At 36.5% G+C, this 23700-nt stretch overlaps 2 protein-coding genes across 2 annotated transcripts; one reads left to right on the plus strand and one right to left on the minus strand.

The window, feature by feature from the left end:
• Positions 1-16058: 16058 nt before the first annotated feature.
• Positions 16059-17180, plus strand: LOC114526569. The gene is made up of 3 exons (XM_028548167.1): positions 16059-16306; positions 16457-16720; positions 17082-17180. The coding sequence occupies exons 1-3, from the start codon at positions 16127-16129 to the stop codon at positions 17178-17180; spliced, it is 543 nt and encodes a 180-aa protein (XP_028403968.1). The 5' UTR covers positions 16059-16126.
• A 1723-nt stretch (positions 17181-18903) lies between these two features.
• On the minus strand, positions 18904-20884 carry LOC114526570 (ATP-dependent DNA helicase hus2/rqh1-like). The gene is made up of 3 exons (XM_028548168.1): positions 20379-20884; positions 19241-20289; positions 18904-19097 (listed from the first exon to the last, which is right to left on the minus strand). The coding sequence occupies exons 1-3, from the start codon at positions 20882-20884 to the stop codon at positions 18904-18906; spliced, it is 1749 nt and encodes a 582-aa protein (XP_028403969.1).
• Positions 20885-23700: the final 2816 nt, after the last annotated feature.

Here is a 23700-nt window from a genome sequence, read left to right on the forward strand (position 1 = left end):
GTGGGTGGAAAATTGGCAGTGGGAACTCCAAGGATGAAACCAAAGATACAGAAGCAGTGGCAAATAAGCTATTTTTACAGAAGCAGTGGCAACTCAGTATTTTCCTTTAAAATCTTTATACTTTAGTAAATGATAAAAAACTCAATCCTATAATTCTAAGTTTTAATTTGAACAAATGAGTGTACACTGTAGTCAGTATATGTATATTCATAAAGCCATTTTTGCCCAAAACACTTTGTCTTGGCTCCATTCTTATTGTTTGTTATTATAAATTAGGACGAAAAGAACATAGTTTTCCTTACCTGCACTTTCATGTCCGCAATATGGACAAAAATTGCAATTTTGAAAGGAAAATTCTGCCAAACACTGTTCACAAGCCACCATTTTGCCCACGCAAATGCAAAATTTTTGGCGGGAAAGCTTGCGCGCGCATTAAAGTTTGATTTCTACGGTACCTGCGCCCTGATTTCTATGGAAGGCATGAATATTTCTACGTTTTTTACCGAAAGCGGCTACTATATTTCTACAGAATATGCCTATATTTTGTACGGAACACATGCATATTTCTACGGAAGGCGTTTCTATTTCTATGGAAGGCGTTTCTATTTCTACGGAAGGTGTCTCTATTTCTACGGAAGGCGTCTATATTTCTACGGAAGGCGTTTGTATTTCTACGGAAGGCGTAGAAAGAAGGCGTTCTATTCATACCGAAATGCTTTATTATAATGGAATACAACTTCAATTACACAGAACAATTGAGTTTTTTTACCGAAGAGACCTGACCCTAACGGGCCACTGTAGGATTAAGTTCTATATCTCCACTGGTAAGAAGAATGTTGAACGTAGCGTTTGCTTTAGGATAGTAGGAGAACTTATTGTGGGATCTCCTTTTATAAAATACAGTTTGAACACAACTCGCTCAACATCGTCGCGGTTGAATAAAGAACACATGCTTTATGCAAATTTCAATACTGTTTATCGACCACAAACAACAAAAAAAATTCTTGCTTTTAAACAAAAATCTTGAAGCAACACAAACATTGTTGCTTAGTTTAACATTAAGCCAAACTAACCGTTCGCCTGTCGCCAATCTATTGTACTGAAGCTGGCTGCGATCCATAGCCAAGTGCCAAAGTCGGCTTTCATGTCTATATTCACTGACGTTCAAAGCCAAACACAACCTCACATGTTCGGCCAGTTTGCCCTGATTTCCTGACGAACAATTCTGCCATTGATTACATTTGAATCTTGTGTATGTAGAGTCACAAATTTCATTAATTTGTGTTCGGTCATAGATTAAATAGACTGAAAAACAAAGTAAAAATACGGAGCTCACAATATCCGTGACCGCCATTACCGACACTGCAATTCTATACCTACCAATTATTTTATTTATTACATTTTTATTCAATTCTATGTATATTAGCTAGCTGATGGAGAAGAACAGCTAATTTCTGCATTTGCTCCATATGATCCTCCTACCCCTGAACCAAAGAAACCACAGCAACAGGGGAAAGGCAGTGTCATTGTGTCAAGCCAAAACCAGTGAAACAAGGGCAATCTGAAGACACATGTCTGGTTAACGATGAAGATCCACCACAAGTTAGATCATCATTTGTAAAGTATGAAATGAATGAAATCCCTCACCTGTATGTGTTACAGCCTATTGATGGCCTTAAGCTTCAAGTTGGGACTTTAGTAAAAACAGAGCATTGTTCGAGCCCTCTCATGATTGTTGAATTATTGCAGAAATCCAATAGTGTTATAGCAAAGCTTTACCCATGTGATATTAGCACAACTGCAATTCTTAATGATTTTGAGATACAATGTGATGTTAAATATATTTCTTTGTGGGATGGAGAAAAGCTTAAGTCAAAGACTATGGCTGACAAGATATATAGTATTGCCTCTACTAAGTTTTTTTCCCTTTTTATCAAGTACTGATTGTCCAGCATTAAGAACATGTTATAGAAATGTTGTTCGTGGAAAGGTGTTAAGAGAAAATATCCACTCTGGGTTTTCTAACTTAAGTTCAACTAGGTTTTCGTTTGGCCCATGTGATGTGTTTTGTGATAGTAAGATATTTGGGTTCGGCGAAAGGTCTTCCAGCAAGTTTACACTACTTCAGGATGGAGACTTTGCCATTTTACATGCCATTATGGGTGGGAAATGAGATATGAAACCTGGCAAAGATGCAGATAACAGCAGTTGAAATTGCAAGAAACAGTGATTTTGTGTTACATGTTAATGCAAAAATGTCTGTTGATACCCTATTAATAGTCATATTGTATTGAACCAGGTCTAACGACATTGTGTTAGAAAGAGCAATGCAAATTGCTACAGGAAATGACTACTTCACTGTAGAGGATTGGTGTTGATTGAAGACTGTTTTTCTTTTGCCGCCGGGAGGAGCGACAGCGTGTGTGCAGACTAAGATTATCAACATTGGCATAAAGCAAAGGTTAAATATGAAAAGCTACGGGGATTTTGGTAATTTGACGCAATCAAATGAAAACACTTTTTAACAAAAAGGTTTTTTACATTGCACGTTGAATCAAATCACTCAATTGGCATGTATTTGGGTTCACAGGCATGATTCTCTTAAAAATGTAAAGTTAAATAAGTTATCAATGTTTAATAAATATTTTCAACGAATAAATACTATGTATGTTGTGTTATTAAAATGTTATTATGTATGCCAACTTAACTGTCCTTTTGTCTTGTAGTAGTTATTGACTTTGGGAGATGCACTGTACCATTGTTCTCTTAGTTCATTGTGGACTTGTTGAAAAGTGACATGTTGACTGCCTGGTTTCAACTGCTGCCTTACAGTTTCAGAACGCTCTCTTACGAACATCATATAATTGTTTATTGGCTTTTTCAGAGGCTCTGTTTTCTTTTTTTGTGACTCTTCTTTTAGCAACATTTTCTTCAGTCAGCACTCTTTTCTCTCCTTTGGCATTAGCTTTTAGGGTTTTCTTGTTTTAGAAGTCTGTGTAAACAGTATGTACCGCCGCTACACTAACCATTGTTGCTGCTGGAGTCTCTGGAGTAGTTGTAGCTACTGCAAGAGTTTCAGTAGGGGTGGTAGTTCTTGCCAGAGTTTCGGTAGGCGTTGTAACCGCCAATGCTGCAGGAGGTGTTGTATTTTCGAGGTTTACTGACGTTGTAGCTGCTAATACAGTGGGATTTGTATCTGCCGGAGATGTGGTAGGCGTTATAGATCAGATGCAATGCAATCTTTAACAAATTGGTTAAAAAGAGAAGCTTGTTCAGGTCTTTCAGCAACGCGCCTCTTGATCTGTCGGTACATGTGCTCAAATATGGCTAGTATCGGATCATGGAATGAATGCCCACCTCCACGAGAGGTGTGGTGGAAAAAGTGTTGTTGGTGTTGGTAATGAAGGTGCTCTCCAACCTCAGTCGATACACGCATTAAGGAATGGAATGGAAGAGACTTCAGTAAGATAGGAGCGATATCAACAGCTTTGATCATATATGGCGTCATCTTATCTTTACTATACCAGGCTTTCATGAGACCATGAAAGATGTCAGCACATTTCACATATTCTTGTATAAGTTCCTCGGTCACACCAAAGGTATAATCATTCACGTTAACCGAATCGACAGGGCTGTTTTGTTTTAGCTGTGGTGCACGATCGAAACGACAAATTTCATGCATCCGAAAGTGATTCACCCATATTAGCACCTCACAATCATATTCGACTATCCGCTTGGATGGCCAACTTATTGCTTGTTGAAGACTGTTGGTTAGTACACCAGGACATGTAATCTTGGGAGCAACGTTGTCAAGAATATGGGGATATTCACCGAAGTAATGAGGACAAGCGGAAATCAGTTGAGCACACGTTTTGTTCAGTGATACCGGGGAAAGTTTGTTTTGTCCAGGCTCAAAATGAAATTTAAAATGTCCACTTCTAACACCACACATGTTAATGTTACTTTCCAAGTGCTTTAGAGCACAGTCTCTGTCGTTTTTCAAAATGACCGATTCAGCTTCCAAGCTAAAGATCGATCTCACTCGCAAAGTTAATAGTGACTCTGTGATTCTTGTGAACATATGGTCACAACATAGTAGATAATCAAATGTGAAAAGTGCAGGGAAAGGGAATTTGGGAGTTCTCTTGTTATTGAGCAATTCAGCTCAGATCGCAGTCCAGTAACTGAAGAAACTTCTCCTTTTGTTGCAGTAGTTTCCCTATTGTAAATACTGATACCAGTTTCACTCGTTGGATCAAGGTTTGGATCAGCTATGGCATCAAGAAACATTGAGTCACCAGTCAAAAATACATTGTGCTCATCATCTTTGATCTTCTTAATCCATTGATTCAACCACCCTGAACTATACCCCAAGGACGCCTCAATCGTTAAATTGAGCTCTAGATTTAACCTCGAATCTGAAAAATAGAATATCGAGAGAGGCCACAGTTCATTTAGATATTATGATATTTCATTTGAATTTGGATATTATGTAGCAACTGGTCATTGTTTACATTTCCAGTTGCTAAAAGGACACATTTTTGTTTTCCATATGCCCTTGCGTCGCCATAAACTCGCCCGTATTCTTGCGTTGGGGTCCGCGGATAAACAAACTTTAAGCATTAATGAAGACGTTCTGGATTAATACGCCAACCTGTTGCCGTTCTTTTGGGTTGAAGGACCACCGTAAACTCATTCTTTTGCTGCCTTTTCAACTGGTCAACAGAATATGCGCTGTCAAGCAGACCTGGAATTTTCCGTCTTAGATCACAAGCAAACTGAGTTGAATTCATATTGTCCTGAACGTTTAGAATGTATGTTTTATCCAAATGAAATCTTTCAACCGAGTGATCTAAAGTCATTATATCATACGCAGTTTTCTTGGCCTAGCAATTTCAATGATGTCTTGAATGGACAATTTTCCATCCCATTCAGTTGGCACACTTTGTATTTTTTTTGCTATTTGATACTGATATAGCAAATCCTAGAAAAAAATCATCCTTAGAACCATGGTGAATAGACGTTGCTGCTTCCTTATTCGACGTCTCCAGTGCTCTACAGCGTTTTGCAAGAGGTCTAGACTTGAACGCCCTTCATCCATTACCGTCATTCTTCTGTTGGATTTGTCTAAAGTTTTCTCTTTCGATCAAAAGGGCAGTAGGCTGACATAACCCTTTGCAATTTGAGAAAATCGGAGAATTTCATTGCTTGGGTTAAAGAACTTATCCTAGTTGATCACAAACTGTTTTTTAAAATGTTCAGGATGATGCCAAGTCAATTTGAAAAACTTTTAACTTTAGTCGCGCCAAAGATAACCAAAGCCAATACAAGGCCAGGAGTTATATCCCCAGCAGAACGTCTTTGTGTTACATTACGATATTTGGCAACAGGAGATGCGTACGCCTCTATAGCAGCAAGCTATCGTATTGGGCAAACAACAGTAAGTAGGATTGTCCATGAAACTGCTCAAATAATATGGCAATCACTTTTGGAAGATGGTCACTTAAAAGTACCACAACATGCTGATGACTGGAAAAAAATAGCTCATGTTTTTGAGAAAAAGTGGAACTTTCCTAATTGTGTTGGTGCAATGGATGGGAAACATATCGAAATTCAGGCACCACCATCTAGTGGGTCACTTTTTTTCAACTATAAAAAGTCATTTAGTATTGTTTTGTTAGCAGTATGCGATGGTAATTATCGTTTCACCCTTGTGGACATCGGTGAAGCTGGTCGGGAAAGTGACGGTGGGGTTTTTGCAAATAGTACCATTGGTTACTGTGTTAACAATGACAAGCTCCCATTACCAAATCCCAGACGTCTTGATACATCAGGAACTCTTTTTCCTTATGTCTTTGTTGCAGATGATGCATTTCCACTTCGTAATAATGTTGTTAAGCCATATGCAGAAGCAAATTTGGATATCAGAAAATTAGTTGCCAATTATAGGATCTCAAGAGCTCGAAGAATCGTAGAAAATGCATTTTGAATATTGGCAGCAAGATTTTGTGTATTTCACCGCCCAATTCACTCAAGGATTAATACCACTGAAGCTGTTACAAAGGCTTGTGTTGCCTACACAATTTTCTCATGGCTGGCAGACAATATGATGAAAATTGTTATTGTCCACCAGGATTTGCTGATTATGAGATTAATGGTCGACAAGTGAATGGTGAATGGAGGACTATCGTTCAAGGTGATACAAGTTTAAAACCTCTAAATAGCATTGGATCAAATAACTACAGCAAGGCTGCAAAACATACCCGAGACAGTTTTGCAAACTATTTTTGTTCGCCAGTTGGAGAAGTTCCCTGGCAATGGGAAATGTACTCAGTAGATGTAAGCTGACATTGATAGTGTTAACAGAGGTTGAAACTTTTAAAACAATTACATAAGCTTTAACCTATTGAGCTGCAATAGACCACAGTTCTCCCTACTTATATTTTCCCCTCTAATGCCAGGTGATTTTATTCTTCAATGGAGAAGCTTTGCAGCTTGATGGGCTAAAATCCCTCCAGCCCAAAGCTGGGGCAAAAAATTTTATCTTGTTGTTATGCATGAGAACATTATGTTATTAGAGTGAATGTAATGAATAAGTGAAACATTGCTTCTCATCATGAGAGGATATATTTCATATATTAGTTTAGTCAAAAATATTACAGCCCAGACTACAGCTTTAAAAAAACCATAAAAGATTAACAAAAGACTAGTTACAAATGCTTTTACTATATGAAATAATGTTCATGGAACAACTTTAATGCAATAATTTATAGAAAAAATATAACAACAAAGATCTTCAGAAAATGTTTTGGCCATTTTAACTGTTTTATCAAATATTTCATTAACTTACAGTCTAGTAATTAACAGTTCCTCAGATCATTTATAACATCAGGAATCATCAGAGAACTCTAAATCAAAAAGCAACTGCTGCATTTTTATTTTAGCCAATTGATTCTTCCTCAAAGAGATCTGTCGAAGTCTTCTTAATGTGTGTTAAATACTGCAACAAAACTGCTCATCTTCATCTTCTGATTTACTGCTTGATAACTTATTTTCTTGATCTTTCTTATCAATTGACTTGATTAGGAATTGCTCAACTGGATCAAGTTCAAGTTTCTTTTTTCTTTTGGGAACAACAGTGGCCTGTGGAAATTCAGGTTTTAGATTCTGTGTGACTTGCTGCTTATTACTATATTGGTCACTTGCTTGGCTTTGTCCACTTGCTTGGGTAAGGTTTAAAATAGCAGATTTTGGCACTGTCGTTTCTATGGTAGTAGGTGTATCAGGTACTGTTATTTCCATTGGAGGTTTATCTGGTGAATCACATCTTATTAATTGGATATTACTGTGAGTACTTCTGTTACTGACAGAATCATTTAAGAATTGCAACTGATTATAAAAGCGACAAGTTGGTGGTTTCGAATACCCACTCCCAAACTTCTCCATGTCTCGTTTTCTGTTTAGACACTTTTTGAACCCATCTGATAGGTTTTTCCATTTCTGTTTCACTTGTTGTACTAAAATTGAAATGTAATAAACAGCTTAAACTACGACACTACCCTCCTAAGGACTTACTTGAAGTCTTAGGATGCAAAAGTAAATTATTTTACTCGAAATATATCTAATTTAATAAATAATTTTCTAATATATAAAACAGGCATCACCATGCTGTGGGGCAGTGTGCACCCCCTAGTCCTGTCCATGAAGAAGGGGGGGGGGAGAAGGAGGAGGGGTGTTGTGCTATTCTGAGATTTTCAATGATAAGGCAGAAACATGATTAAAGACAAAATGCAACACACTAAATTAAGTTGACAAATGATAAATAATAGTACAGTAACATGAAGGCTATTTTTAACTAGATTGCCAGAAGTTCAGAACACTGGTATATGTTGATATAGGCAGTAGATGCACATGAATGATCTAAAAAAGGATCTATTCTTGTGCATTTAAGTAATACTGTGATTCTTTTTACATAAATTTGTTTGATGAATTGCAGAAATTAAAAATACAATCGTCTTGCAGTAGATAAACATACCATCTAACCCTGTTTTCTCTGCAATAGCATTCCAAACAATCCGCTTCTTGTCAAGTCTTTTATGGTCTGGCAAACTCCTGTTCCACAGAATAGGATGTGCTTGTACTTCTGCTACAAGCACTTCTAACACATCCGTAGAATTTGGGTCTAGACAGAGCATACAGTTAATTTTAAACGGTGTACTTTCAGCCAGGGACCCAAGTATTTTCACCATTATATACTTCTATTTTATGGCCCTTTGGGCTTTTATCGTGTTCGGAAATGACAAGTGTGAAACAGAACAAAGCTTTACCTTCTGAAGTTGATCCATTTAGGTTTGATACTGAGTTGTCTGTTGCGATATTACATTCACTTACAGTTTCATAGCTGTCATCAATATCTGTTAAACCTTCGTCCCATACTTGAGTCGCCATGTTTGTTTCTTCGACAAAAATGGAGTGATTTGATTGGTTCCCTTGTTTTCGCTTTCGCAGTGAGATGACTGAGATCCTACTCACTGGCGAAGAGAAGCGAGGAGAACTTTTTTCTCGCGAAAAATATTGTGCCTCTACTGCGCACGCGTAGAATCATTTCGCGCCAAAATTTTCGCATTTCGCTAAGAAATTTCGCTTGTGGAATCAGGCCTTCACGTTAGCCTGTGTTGTCAGCCAGATTTACACGGTAATATCCGGCTGGCTACGCAAGCTACTTTACGTACGATTGACTTTTAATTTGTGAAAATGTTCTTCTATAATTAGATACAAATTGTTATTCGTATCTGCTTCTATAATTAGATACGGAGTGTTTTTAGTAATTTTACTATGGGGTTTATTTTTGCAAGATATTACATGTAAGTAGATTAGAGATTGTGAAAATTTGCTTAGCGTCAGTACTCAAATTACATTGTCATTGCTTGCTGGATCAAGCTGGAGCATTTCTCAGCAATAATTTGGTCTTTAATATCAGTTTTGAGTAAACAAAACACACTAATTCCCTTCATCCCAATAAATAAAGGTCACTGTATGATGCAAAAATTTAATTGATTATCAATCTTAATAAAAAACAAAGTCACACAGAGTTAAATGAGTGTAAATTGAATGCATATTGTATAGTCGTAAATCATAATAGTGATAAAGATTTCTCAAATTTTTTGTAAACTTGTCAGAAGGCCTAAAGAATATTATATTAAATACAGTAAGTACTAAAATTGATTAAATAACCTTTAAAGCATTGCCTAAATACAATAACTCACTTCAAACTTAAATTATAGATACATACCCCTCGGAATGTTTACATATTGACTGAATTTATTAATGACTGACTGGTTTGGATTTTCACCCCTCTACACAACACTGAAAGTGTTTGGTTTATATTTCATGTTTTCGAGCCACAAACTTCTTGTTGTTTTTAGAAAGATCCGATAAAAATGCTCGCATGTAAACTAAATTAATCACCTCTGGTGAATGTCTATTAATTATACTAATTTGTTATAATTAATTACCAAGTTAAACATCATTCCTTCATGTTGGGCATAGTAGAATACTCTTACGGAATGAAGTTGTAGACCAAATCTTGTGTCATTTTGTCAAAAAACAAATTAAGGAGCTATAAGAAGGGTCATGAAGGGTTGTTGTAGGTAGCCCATTGAATATGTCTGCATGCTGTTGTAGTGTATCATTGAATGCAGATTAGTGGTGGGCGATATTTCTTTAAAATATCGATACTTCCGATACGAAGAATTTGGTTGTTGGTATCGATACTATTTTGCAGAATCGATGATTTCGATATTAGGTAATTGGGTTACGTGAGGATTACATGGAGTATTATAGACTATTAGTATGGTGTCCCATTAGAGACATTGATTTTTTCCAAAGATATTTTCAAAATGTATTCCTCATTTAAATTAATTTAGTTTCGTTTTAAAATAATTTCGTTTGAAGTAATTTGTATTGATTTGAAATAAAAAATAGCATGTCCCATTAGAGACATTAAATATTCTTTCCTGTATTTTTATTTTTATTGAAATGTTTCTGTTTTTATCTTTTTTACATTTTTACTGAATTACTTTTTATTCTTTAGTATATATTTCATTGTATAAATTTCATGTTTTGTTTTAAAAAATGTCCCGTCGGAGCATAGTTGGAGGAGTCATTTTCTTCTTGCATTTTGAGAAACAGTGTTTCCCGAATGAGTTAGCCTGCACGCAGGCATGTCTATTTGATCACCAATATGGCCGCTGCCCAAGGTACAGCATGGAAAGATGACGAGGATTTAAAAAATTCATTGGAAGATGTGGTTAAAAAAGGATACAAAAGGGAGGAAGTTATAATGACTCTTAGAAGGGACTTCCCTCAATACACGTGGGATTGTGTCAAGACTTTAGACCGGCGTCTGCGACATTTCTCTATAAATTACATTGATTAAGACACTCCTCTCGAAGCAGTTCAAGGTGCAATTGCACAGGAACTTGAAGGGCCAGGCAGTCTATTCAGTGTGAGAGCAATGACCAAACAGTTGCGAATACACCATATACCGTAGAGTATGGCCCTTCCACTAGCAATAGAATTGAGCGCTGGTGGAAGGAGTTACACGAAAGGCTTGAAAAATTCTTTAAGTTTCAACTTCAGCAACTTCTAGATCAAGGATTTTATGATCCTGAAGATGAGGAGGACCGCAACATGCTTGCTTATATTTACATTCCAATTGTCCAAAGAGAAATTGATTTGTTCGTTGAGTTGTGGAACAATTCAAGAAGTCGCTTACAACGAAACACATTAATGCCTGATGGAATACCTAACATAATACACAGTTGTCCAGAGGAATATGGATTAGAAGACAAAGGCTGGCCATTAACAAATGATGAGCTTGCCAAAGCTGCTGAAGTGTCTGGTGTGCTTGATGTGACAGATAAATACATTGATGATGATTTTCAAAGAGAATGTGCCAATCACCTGGATGATGTTATTAGTATACAAGCTAAAGATGCAGCACGAAAATACAGGGAATTAAGAAGGGCAATTAAAGGCAGAATTCCTTAACACATAAAGTGTGTTTGTGAATGCAACCATAAACAGCAAGCACAATATTTTATTAGTGGTTGTAAAACTTTCTGCACCTACTTGCATGGGAATTTTTGTTAGATTTTATTTTTCTTAAAATATTTTTGTTACTCAATCTGCTATGTATAGCTGACCATGTAATGTGTAAAATGTGGACAATATTATATTACACAAAAAAAGAACAGCAACATAACATATATAATCACCCAACTTTATGGCAAGCAACTGGCCACAAACCCTATATGAAGTTTTGATAAATGTTGATAACTTCATTTGCAAATTCATTTAACAATTGACCAATCAGAATCGCTTGTAACTAAAATTTGACCGACCAATATAAAATGAAGTTTTCAATTGCTGAAAATAACCTGTTAAATTCTTGAGTTATTAATCAAATGAGTTGCTTGAAATTTGCAAATAAAATTTTAAACATTTTTCTAAACGTTTTTTTGCCACAACTGTAACCATAATATAAACCATAATAACTTTAAAGTAACTAATTTAACAAGAACAAAATATAAACTGAAATACTATGTATAACAAGGTCAGGTAGTGTTGATGATTACCACTGTGTGCAGAACATTGCGGTGCTGCACCCACAAATTAATATGCCATAATCAGACTAAGTGTGTTGTATACAGTCAAGTTAAACTAACAGTTGAACTGCAAAACTGCCAGTTCGACTATTTCTTATAGGATGTACAAATCCGCAAATGTTCTCAACAACAAACACTAAAAAGTAGTTTTCAACAAATGTATAGGTGTGATGCTTTTACAAGACCATAACATGTTCTTCCAATTTAAGGTCTTTACAGTAGCTATTACAACAGTTATGCTCTAAAAACAACTTGATAGCATTTTGTGAGAGATTCCCAATACAAAAATTGAGTTTGTTTCCAGCACCATCATAGCTTACAAGATCTGCACTTGCTATTTCAGGGTCACACAATTTGTAGCCTATGCCTTGTATATTAACCAGCAAAAACTTCTCTCTGCTAACCTGGTATGAAAAATGAGCCAGAGCTTCCACTTTCTGCACAACAACTGTGGTACAATCATGAAGAATCTCTCCAGTATTATTCATGTACTTGACAAATGGTTTTCCTTCAATGAATTGCTCAATTGTAACACTTTCTGTGATGTTTCCATTTACTCGTATCTTTCCAAAGTATATTCGCTTATATATATATACGCTTTTCGATGCCTTCTTTGAGCCATTGCAGCTGCATATTTCTTAAACTGTTCTTTTTCCGCCATGTTCTTATGTAATAGCACATGGTCATTCACCTGTCATTCACCTTCACCCGACCGCCTTTGATATTACCGCTACTTTCCATCTCTCAGTATGCTTTTTTCGAAATGTTTCTTGTCAGAAATGTCTCCGATGGGACACAGAAAAAGTTGTCTTGTTTTATTTTAAAACAAAACATGAAATTTATACAATGAAATACATACTAAAGAATAAAAAGTAATTCAGTAAAAATGTAAAAAAGATAAAAACAGAAACATTTCAATAAAAATAAAAATACAGGAAAGAATATTTAATGTCTCTAATGGGACATGCTATATTTTATTTCAAATCAATACAAATTACTTCAAACGAAATTATTTTAAAACGAAACTAAATTAATTTAAATGAGGAATACATTTTGAAAATATCTTTGGAAAAAATCAATGTCTGCAGAAAACATTGCAGCAGAACTCAAAAGAATCGCTGTTGAGTGTAAGATAGATGACAAAGTAGTTGCACTGGTCACAGACAATGCGGCAAATGTTGTTGCAGCTGCAAGGATTACCGGATGGAGACACATCCCCTGCTTTGCCCATACTCTGAATTTGATTGTCCAGGCAGCTATATTTGCAGATACAGTGTTGGCTGATTTGAAGAAGAAGTGCAAAGGTATTGTAACCTTCTTCCACCAAAGTACTAAAGCTTTAGACAAGCTGAGAAAAATTCAAAAACAACTTAGCATCCCTGAGGGAAAATTAATCCAAGATGTAGAAACTCGGTTGAATTCAAGCTTTTATATGTTCAAAAGAATCCTTGAACTACATGAAGCTGTCACTACAACACTTTGTTTGCTGGGTAGGAATGAGTTGTGTCTCTCTCATCAGTAGATGTAGAAAAAATTAAAGCATCCATCAAGGTACTTGAACCCTTTGAAATGGCAACGACTGAAATGAGTGCCGAAAAGTTTGTCTCAATCTCTAAGGTAATACCAATAGCAAGAGCTTTGCAGCAGCTAACTGGTAATGATGCATCCCAAGGGGTCAACAAGGAGCTTGTTGCACAGATGCGCCAACATTTTGTCAACATGGAGATGAATGGTTTACTTGCCAAGTCCACCCTAATAGATCCTTGTTTCAAAAAAATGGCTTTTCTAAATGTTGGAGCATCCCGTACAAATGCAGAGTCACTAATGCATGAGATAGCTACAGTGGAAACGCCAGCAGAAGATGTCCCAACTCCATTGCCTAAAGGTGATATACTATGGCAAGCTTTTGATGCAAAAGTAGCAGATAGAGCAAATGCAAGACAAGGTATGAATGAAAGTTTGCTTGAGAGCAGGCAATATTTTGAAGAGCATGTGATATCATGTGAAGATTATCCATTGACATGGTGGTGTGAAAACAAGAAGCACTATCCAGGTTTGGCAGGATTAGCTAAAAAATATCTGTGCATCACAGCAACTTCAGTGCCTTCAGAGCGTTTATTTTCGAAAGCTGGGGAACTAGTCTCACACAAAAGAAGCTGTCTGAAACATGTAATCATTGAAACACCATAAGACACAATCCTTACAACAAAACTGAACAATGGATGGTTATGGACTCTTTAAACATTTTTGATCTTGAGTATTGTGTTTAAACCTCATGGCTCAGTTCAAATAATTATACTTTTTTAAATCTTTATTGTTGTTTTAAACTTTAATGCATTGTACATTTCCATAAAACTGTGTCAATATAGCTTTACCTTATGGCCTTATGCCTTATAGGTGAACAGTGCTAGTATCGATATCGGTATCGTATCGAAAATATCGATAAAAAAATATTGATATCGTATCAAATCATAAAATCCCAGTATCGCCCACCACTAATTGCAGATGCAGTTGCCTCCAGGCTTTGCTTTGGACCACCCACAATCTGTGATTTTACAATCATGTGATTCAATATTAGCATCAGTTTAAAATTGCAAATAACCAGTTATCTGAGAATGAGATGTCATATGCCAATCCTGGGATTTGGGCCAAAGTTAGACTGGAAATGGTATGGCCCAAAATTAGGCTGGAGACTGGTAATTGGTACCTCCTAGCTTTCAAGACACTCTATAAGCATTATAGGGAGCAATAGGGTGTGTTGCACCTAGTCACACAAAAACAAACATTTTATGATCTGAAAACCTACCAGAAATTAATAGAGATTTGAGTATTTTTGATATTTATATTAAGGTTGACATCTGCATTTGTACAATATGAGCACTAAAGATAGCCTGCTCGCAGACTGAATTAGGGGGCCGGAAATTAAACGGGGAAAATTCAGTCTGCTGAACTGCGGGCATTTTCGTGTACGGTGACGTAATATGAACTGCATAATAATATGATAATTATTCGAGCGCACCGCATACTAAAATGCAAATGGTGGCCATTGCCAGGAGCGCGCATGGCGTCGAGTAATCGTAATTGCTACTGTATTCTGTGCTCTCGAACGATCGAAAAGCCGCACGAAAGATATTTGGTATCCGGGAAGACAAAATTTAAAGCTAGTGAGGCTCTTCGACAGTTGCCATTTGATGTTTTAGAGACATCAATTTACATTTGTCGACAGTGTCTCGATAAACTACGGAAACGAACCGCTCTTCTTGCTCAAAATAAGCTCATCGTAAGCGAACTTAAAGAGGCATATGAAAAAGGTCAACGCGAAAGGCGACAAGGCTTTGAAGACGAAGAACCGAGCAGCAAACGGCCATGTATAACAGCGCCAAATTTGCCCAGCACATCTCAGACAAAGGCTACGACATCAATTGCCAGTACACGTGAAGTGGTCAGTGAGCTGCCGGAATTGTTGGAAATACCAACTCGCATTTTACATTCAACCCCCGTAAAGTCCAGAGAAACGACAGGAGTTAACGTTATAGCAACGTGGCCAAGTCAAAGCAGGCAGAGGCAGCTGAATCCTGATTTGGAACCATTAGGAAAGATGCTTGTTAGAGGAACATACAAGCAAATTGCCAATGCAGCGTGGAACAATCCAAACTTAAGAAAACATCTTGTCTTCAATGCTTTGAAAGACATTAGAAAAGAATGTGTTGGCTTGTGTTCAAAAAAAAACCCAAGTTGCCTGCGGTCACCCTCAAAGGAGCAGATGCTTAACTTTTCTTTTGATAAGCAAAGAAAAGAATTGGAAGAGAGAGCACCATTGTTTTTCTCTGTTCTAGTAGCTGCTGGTTCAACTAGTACCAAAAAGAGGAGAAGGCATGGATTCCAGCTGTTGGCATGGCTTCATCTATACTCCTCAGAAACCGTTCACCATATATGAATGCTATTCAGTTGTTGTTAGGAATATTTCTATATCATTCTAACTGGGCGGTAAGTTTAGTACCACATTATTTATTTATTTAGATCCACCCTATATGGCAATAGATAAAAGTTGACCAGTTTAACCAGGACACATTTCTCTTCTACACTTGTATATTAAAAATTTCTACATTACATTTACAGCCTGTAATGTCACGGTTTTCCAAGTTGAGACTGGTAACATCACCAAACCATCTTTACAAAAAATTGGAAGAATTTGGTGCTGGTCATGATGCAGTGATTAAAGAGATGGTCAGTCAGGATTCCAAATGGTTAGCAAGCCAAGAGAATGCAACAGAATCAATGCAACCCTCTGTTGGGTTTAAACTTACAATTGACAATGTGGACTACAGACAGAATGTTCATTACATGACTGAGGAGCACCAAAACTTGATAAGCATTATGTCTCTGTTAATGCAACCATTAATAGGGTTTCAGCAAACCATTTGAGTCACAAGAGTCCTGTTGGTGGCATCAATGAAATGGAGAATGGGAAGTGTATTCCAAATCACACAGAGCAGAAAGCACAGAGAGATGACTATATTTCTCTTGTCGAGCGTGTAATTGTGGAAAATGTTCCATGCCTTGAATTTGGAAAGGATATTATACAAAAGCATATTCCACATAAATACACTAAGGAAGCATCGCAACCAACAGAATCTGTGAGTGTTATCAACAAATATTCACCTTTTAATCCTATGTTGTATATCATAGTCTAATACAACATACACCACCAGAATGATTTTTGCTCTTCCCCAGGTCCCTACAGCGTGTGAAAAAAATAACATTTTATTTGAATTATAATACTACAGGCATTTCTTGGTGTAATCTACGAGAGTGAGAATGATGCTAATGGGATAAACAAGATATTGCATGATCTTCATAAATATGTCCCATTTACCGGTGAAGGAAAAGACCGAGAATATGCCAACCAACCTATTGTTGGAGATCAACTGACGGTAGAGCGAGCTGTCAATTGTCACATGACCTTGTGCAATGGCTTCACACCAGAAGAGCAGCTAGATGGTCTACACTTTGAAGTGGCAGACTGGCATGCTGGAAACAAAGCTATTGGTGTAAGTTGAATGGTGTTACAGGGACTACTGTATAAACCAGTTAAATCTTATCAGTCAGAATGCTCATTTCATTTTTTTTAAATATGCAACATTGCATTGTAGATACTAGTCAGAGAAGAAGTTAAGGAGAAATAAAGTTTCACTGAAGAATGCTACCAGAAGGGGAGACATTAGCTCTCCAAGCTTCTTCATATACTGATATTAGCAATATTGTTCCCTTGCCTTACTAGGAAAGAGACTGATAGTATTAGCAATATGTTGTTGGATGGGTTTGAGACATCTTTTCATTCCCCAACCTTTTCTGCAACAAACATATTCAGTTATGTGTTTTATTAGTGTTAAATTTTTTATGCAATTATAGGTTGCATTTTCACATTTGTACAGTGCAGCTTCAGCAGGAGACAAGTGCACATTGTACAGCGACCGTAATTTGGTAAACCGCGCGCAATGTGAAAAGTGATGTGGACTCCGCTGTATTGGCAGCACGGCGGTTCTTCGCACTTGAGATCGAAGCACGAATTGTAGCAGCTGCAATGACAGAACTAGGCATGGAGGAATTTGATGATACAGCAGATGGAATTCCATTAATGGACAACTGGACTAAAAAAGAAAAGGGAACCTACATCCGTCAGTTATCCTCCAAAATTGTGGACAAATACATTTTGGATGAAGAAAAACACAAAAAGATTGCTGCAGCTGTAGAATGCCTTGAGGAGAAGCATCTACAAAGATTGAAAGACAAGACAGCAGATGGCCGATACAAGTGTCGATTTCCAGGTTGCGGAAAAACTTTTAGCAATGATGGAAAATGGCGAATGATGCATGAACGAGCTCATGACCCTCCCGTTTGCATTGAGGAGCAGCCAATGCTGGTGGAAATTTTTGATGGGGGCGTTGTAGATGATGATATGTACAACTATCAAAGAGCATTGCTGGACTATTGGGATGGTAGTGATGAACTTCCTAGATGCTATTTCCGAGGGTGATGGTTCAAGAGTCATACGAAATTGGAAATTTCTTCTTCTTTATTTCCACCATGACAAAGGGAGCCAGAAATATGCACTTGAAGCTCTTTATCTGATGTTTCAGGTGCACGCCCTTCTCAGTCCAAAAGCAGCCCACCATCTTGTGTGGAATAGATTTTCGAAGAGGAAGCATTCTCTCGGAGGAAATATTTCTCTTGACCTCCAACTAGAATTCCTCAATAGGATTTTCAAAGATGTCGTCAAGAAACTGGGTCCAAATGCCAACCCTAGATCCATTAGCAGAATTTGTAATGCTATGAACGTTACAAAAAAGTTGACAGAAAATTTTGACAGTGCTATGGCCCTCTACAAGAGATCAGGAAAGCATGTCCGCAAATCATGTAGTGCTGACTTGAAAAAAATTGTGAATGAACTTTTGTTTCATAAAGCATTTGCAAAAACACCAGGAAGATCGTATGGTGCCTACTCAGGGATCAAACCATCAATTGTGTCAGACTTTAATTTGCAGAGGTTTTATGGTTGGATCAATGACCACAAGAACTATATGATCCTTCATCGAAAGGCCAGATAAAATAATTGGCTGATGTGAACTGCAAACAACAAACAGATATATTGCACAAGGTTGTTGTCACAGTGTTGTTTATACAGTAGCATATTGCATTTCAACCCTTTTTGTATACCAATGATTTACATACCATTTGATGAAGCTTTTGATGTAGTTTCAAACAAGATTCAATAGCTCAACATGAAGTTCTCATATGTTTTATAAGCAAAGCATCTGATTGGTGTGGGAATCAAAGGGCAAATCAATTGCTTAGTTTATTAAACAGTTGGGAATTTCACCCAGAAATATTAAATGTTTTAAAAGTGTGGCCATTGATGATTCATTTTAACCCTTAATTTTACCCAAAATAAGAAACTTGTCAAGGGACCAGCCAAATACCAACAAGCACTTGATAATAGTTATAAATGATTTCACAAAATAATTTAAATGTAAATAGTATGGTGTAAATTGCACTTGATAATAGTTATAAATGATTCCAGAAAATAGTTTAACTGTAAATAGTATGGTTTACAGTGCACTTGGTGTAGTTTTAAATGATTTCACTAAATAGTTCAAATGTAAATAGTTATGGTTTATAGTAAGCAATAGATGTTTAAGATGACATGATATCATGGTATAGTAGAAAATGTCATTTATTTACTCATAACAGCAAGGTTTTCAAGGAAACTATCATTTCCATCCTCATTTGAATCATATAAGGACTCTGTTTCATCAAAGTCATATTCATGACTATGCCAAAGCTCATGAAGACTGGAGTCATCCTTCAGTTCCTCCCAATCCATTTCAATGTCAGAAATTTCTTCGAACATTGACACATCATGCTCAACTGTAATGTCACCAAATACTTGTGAAATAATATTCAGTACAGCATATGCATGATGTCTTCGCCAAATTTCAACATTTTGTAAAAACATTCTACTGTAAAAAGTTTGTGGCATGTTTGTAGAATTTGGATAATCTGAAGCCAACCAAACTCCAGAAACACATTAGGTACACCTACAGCTGACGTCATACCAGACATTTCCCTCTCTATTAACTCCTTCTTAAATGTTATAAGGTTTGCTCTTAATTTTTCTTTAGCATTTGCACTTACTGCTCTTGTTGCATACAACTTTCCTGAAAGGCTTGGGGTATCTGTAGTTTCTTGGATAGCAACAAGAGGCACTGTGCTACAATCTGCCAGTCCACATTCACATTTTGCAGCACAAATGTCACAACACATATGCGAAGGGCCATCACTGCTATGACTGTAGCCAAACTCTTCCATTATCATTTTGCGAAGACATACAGAGTCTTCGTTTGATAAAAATGTTGCCATCTTTGCTGAGCAGTAACTTGACAGCAATCCATTGTAAAGAATAATGCAGTTACTGGGTTTTCCATCTCGACCAGCTCTCCCACTTTCTTGTACATACGACTCTAGGGTGCTTGATGGACCAAAGTGAATGACTTTGTGAACACATTTGCAATTTACACCCATGCCAAAAGCGATTGTAGAAATCAAGACACGAATGTGGCCAGCCTCATCTCCAAACTTGTTAATGATGTGTTCTTTCACCACATTTGGGGTGCCTGCATGGTACATTTCAACTAATCTTTTCTCAGGATCTGTGCTACCATGATAAAATTTTTCTTTTAAGTTTAACTGAAACATTCGAAATATTAGTCCACACTGTTTACGGGTTCGACAATATATCAGGGTGCAATCTGTTTTAACCCCATTATGGTAAAGCTCATCAATAAGCCCTGAAAAGACCATCTCAAGAGGCAAATTATTGTTGATATACTGAACACTGTAACACAAGTTCTCACGGTCAGGACTCATTTGTACTGTGTAGGTGCTCTTTTTTGGAAGTTGTAGGGAATTAAATATATATTCTCTTGTTGACTTTGCCGCTGTTGCTGTTAGGACCAAAAACTTTAAATGTGATGGCATCAAAGATCTTAATTCGCCTAAATTACCATACCACTGTCGGAATGGTATGCTTTGTCTACCATGTCCCCCGTCACTTGAACCCCTAAAATGATAAGCAAATATAACAAACGCTAGAAACTAGATTTAAAAAAATAGATATGTAAGCAAAAAGGCTATGACATTGAAACTTACCATTGGGCAATACAATGTGCTTCGTCTACAGCCACTCCAACAAGATTTTTTACAAACAATTTGGAAGAAAATATTGCTCTCCATTTGCTAGTCGAAAGAAGACACTCAGGAGACGCATACACATGCGAGTATCTTCCTTGCATTACAGTTTCTATCACCTTGTCTTTAGAATCGTCCGTAATACAAACAGCAGGTATTCCCAGATTGGTCAAGTAAGCAACCTGTTCTTCCATCAGCGATTTTAAAGGCGAAATCACAACCAATATGCTTGTGCCGTTGTCCTTTGGCTTTATGACATCAGCAATCAATGGAACAGCTTGAAATACCAAAGATTTTCCAAACGAAGTAGGCAGGTTTACATATACATGTTGACCCGAAAAGTATGCATGTAATGCCTCTATTTGCTCAGCATACAACTCCTTTAAATTAAATGTAGAGCACACAGTCCGCAAGGCAGTTTCCCAACGGTGAACATCGATATCGTAACTGTGCTTCGACGACGCCATGTTTTCATAACAATCAGTGTAAATTGTAAATTTATTATATAATTTTATATTTGCAAAAATAATTTATTCAAATTATTTAGCGACTAAACGAATCAAAATGCTTGATCTATCGTTGATACGTTTGAACCAATCACGTTCAGTTACTTAAATCCGTGTAAGTGTTACGTCACCGTACACGAAAATGCCCGCAGTTCAGCAGACTGAATTTTCCCCGTTTAATTTCCGGCCCCCTAATTCAGTCTGCGAGCAGGCTACACTAAAGAATGATGGCATAATTGTTTTCATATGTTTAAATAAGTTTAACACATTGGCAGCCTTGTGGGAATACACATATCATATTGGAAACTAATATTACCATTGTTGTTTAGAATTTACATTGTACATTTAATTATTATCATTGTCAACCTTCATAGAATTAGCTGTATTTATGATCAACAAACTCTTCGAACAATTTATCAGCAACAGATTAATTTTTTAAAGATAGATCAGTTGATCTGTGTTGCAACCACTTTCGTATTTCTTTCAATTGCAAAAGTGAAACAGCAACACATGCATGAGGATACAGTCGAAACTGTTTACAATCAGTATCACAACCACAGAATACCTTACAGAAGTGGAACTCCTGTACTTTTTTCGTAAGTGTGATTCGTCATGATTCGTCACTTAGCAAGTGCATTTTTTTGAGGTAGTCACCCCCCTGCCAATGTCTAAAATCAAGCCATTTTTAGTATTGGCAGGGGGGTGACTACCTCAAAAAAATGCACTTGCTAAGTGACGAATCACACTTACGAAAAAATAGTATAGAGTTCCACTTCTGGTAGGTATTCTGTGTCACAACTATAAGGAAAGACTTTTGCTAAGAAATAAGAACCTCAAAAGGAATCATGATAGACAACTTTCCTATCATTTTGTCAACCGAAAGAGGTTAAATAATGCAGCTCATCAATAGCATTAACTTTAACAAAAACATCAGGCTTCTGAATTAATTCCATCTTAAAAGCTTCAAACGATATATAAGACTAAACAATAAAACAAGCATAAACGCAACACGAATGACAACATCAAATGACTCACTCTGTTTTATACTCGATAAAATATAACCAATTCGATTGGTTATCTCTTCTTTTTTGTGTTTGCGTGAAAAGATAAAATACCCAACTTTTGAAATAAATTTACAAAATGCTAAAAAAGTAAATAAACGAGAAAGATTTGTCACGGAAATTTCCTTAAAAATTATATATACAAAATCAACTGTTTTAAAGTTGCATGCAGAAAAAAAGTCTCAAATAACTTAAGATGATTTATATAAACTTTTTCAATTTGTTTTAATTCAATTTTTGAGAAATTATTCGAAAACCGCTAATCGCTGCAATAACTTAAACTCTTTTTTTTCAAATTAAAAATTTCTCAATTTGCATACATCTCATATGCTATCATTTTACAACCGCACATATGTTTAAATAAGAACTTGCAAGAACGAAACTCATTTGATTTCTCTTTAAATGTGTTTAAATATTTCATGCAATAAAATAAAATCAACAAAACCAAAGGAATAAAAAATACCATTTTCAATTAAACAATTTTTCACCACATTAAAAATAATTTCCTTAAATTTATTTTCAACACCATTATTAATTATTGGTTTATTGACCAGAGAAAACAAGTGCAAAAAACATTGTGTCATCACTTTCTTAACTCATATTGTAGGTAAGGAGGTTGAGATAATCTACTTTTAGTTTTCTTCACATGAAAATTAAAATTCAAATAATAAATTTCATAACAAGTCAATGGCTGATGTGGTCTATACAACGAACAGACAACAATTTTCAAAGAAATCTTTGAATCAGGAAGAAAAACAACATTGACTAAAAAAACAAAATACTTCACAACATAGAGATCGCCATTAAAAAAATTATAAAGTCACCAAGAGAATTCAAGCCAAGAACAGTTGATGGAAAAATGAGTCAACTATAGGTCCTCCGGCAGGAATCAAACCTACGCTTTTGCGATGCTGGTGCAATGCTCTTCCCACTGAGCTACAAAGGTAGCTCCCAAGAGCAAGCTTGGTTAATGTGTATAGATAGATGGTAATAGATACATCCCAAAAGCGTAGGTTGGGTTCATGCCGGAGGACCTATAGTTGACTCATTTTTCCATCAACTGTTCCTGGCTTGAATTTGAAGTGTGTATAATACCACTCGAACATTTCATTAACAAATACCACTTATTAACATTTTTTAAAAACACACCAGCAATATAAGTATCAGGTTTATCATTAACATTGAAATTCTTGCAATAAACATTCAAATTATCATCATACAAACAAGAAAAGATATCAAGACGTTGTAGAATAAGTAAGGATTTCAAATTAGATTTAGATTTTACTTGGAATCGAACTGCCCATGGTGGTACTAGAGCCCTTTGAGGCACAAAATAATAGTCAACTACCCATTGTGGTAGAGCCTATTCAGGCACAAAGCAATAGTCAACTACCCATTGTGCTAGAGCCTATTCAGGCACAAAACAATAGACAACTACCCATTGTGGTAGAGCCTATTCAGGCCCAAAGCAATTGTCAACTACCCATGGTGGTACTAGAGCCCTTTGAGGCACAAAATAATAGTCAACTACCCATTGTGGTAGAGCCTATTCAGGCACAAAGCAATAGTCAACTACCCATTGTGCTAGAGCCTATTCAGGCACAAAACAATAGACAACTACCCATTGTGGTAGAGCCTATTCAGGCCCAAAGCAATTGTCAACTACCCATGGTGGTAGAGTCTATTCAGGCACAAAATAACAATGGACTACCCATG

Source organism: Dendronephthya gigantea, unplaced genomic scaffold (assembly GCF_004324835.1).
Source record: "Dendronephthya gigantea isolate DGI-Jeju-01 unplaced genomic scaffold, DenGig_1.0 000039F, whole genome shotgun sequence".
NCBI lineage: Eukaryota > Metazoa > Cnidaria > Anthozoa > Malacalcyonacea > Nephtheidae > Dendronephthya > Dendronephthya gigantea.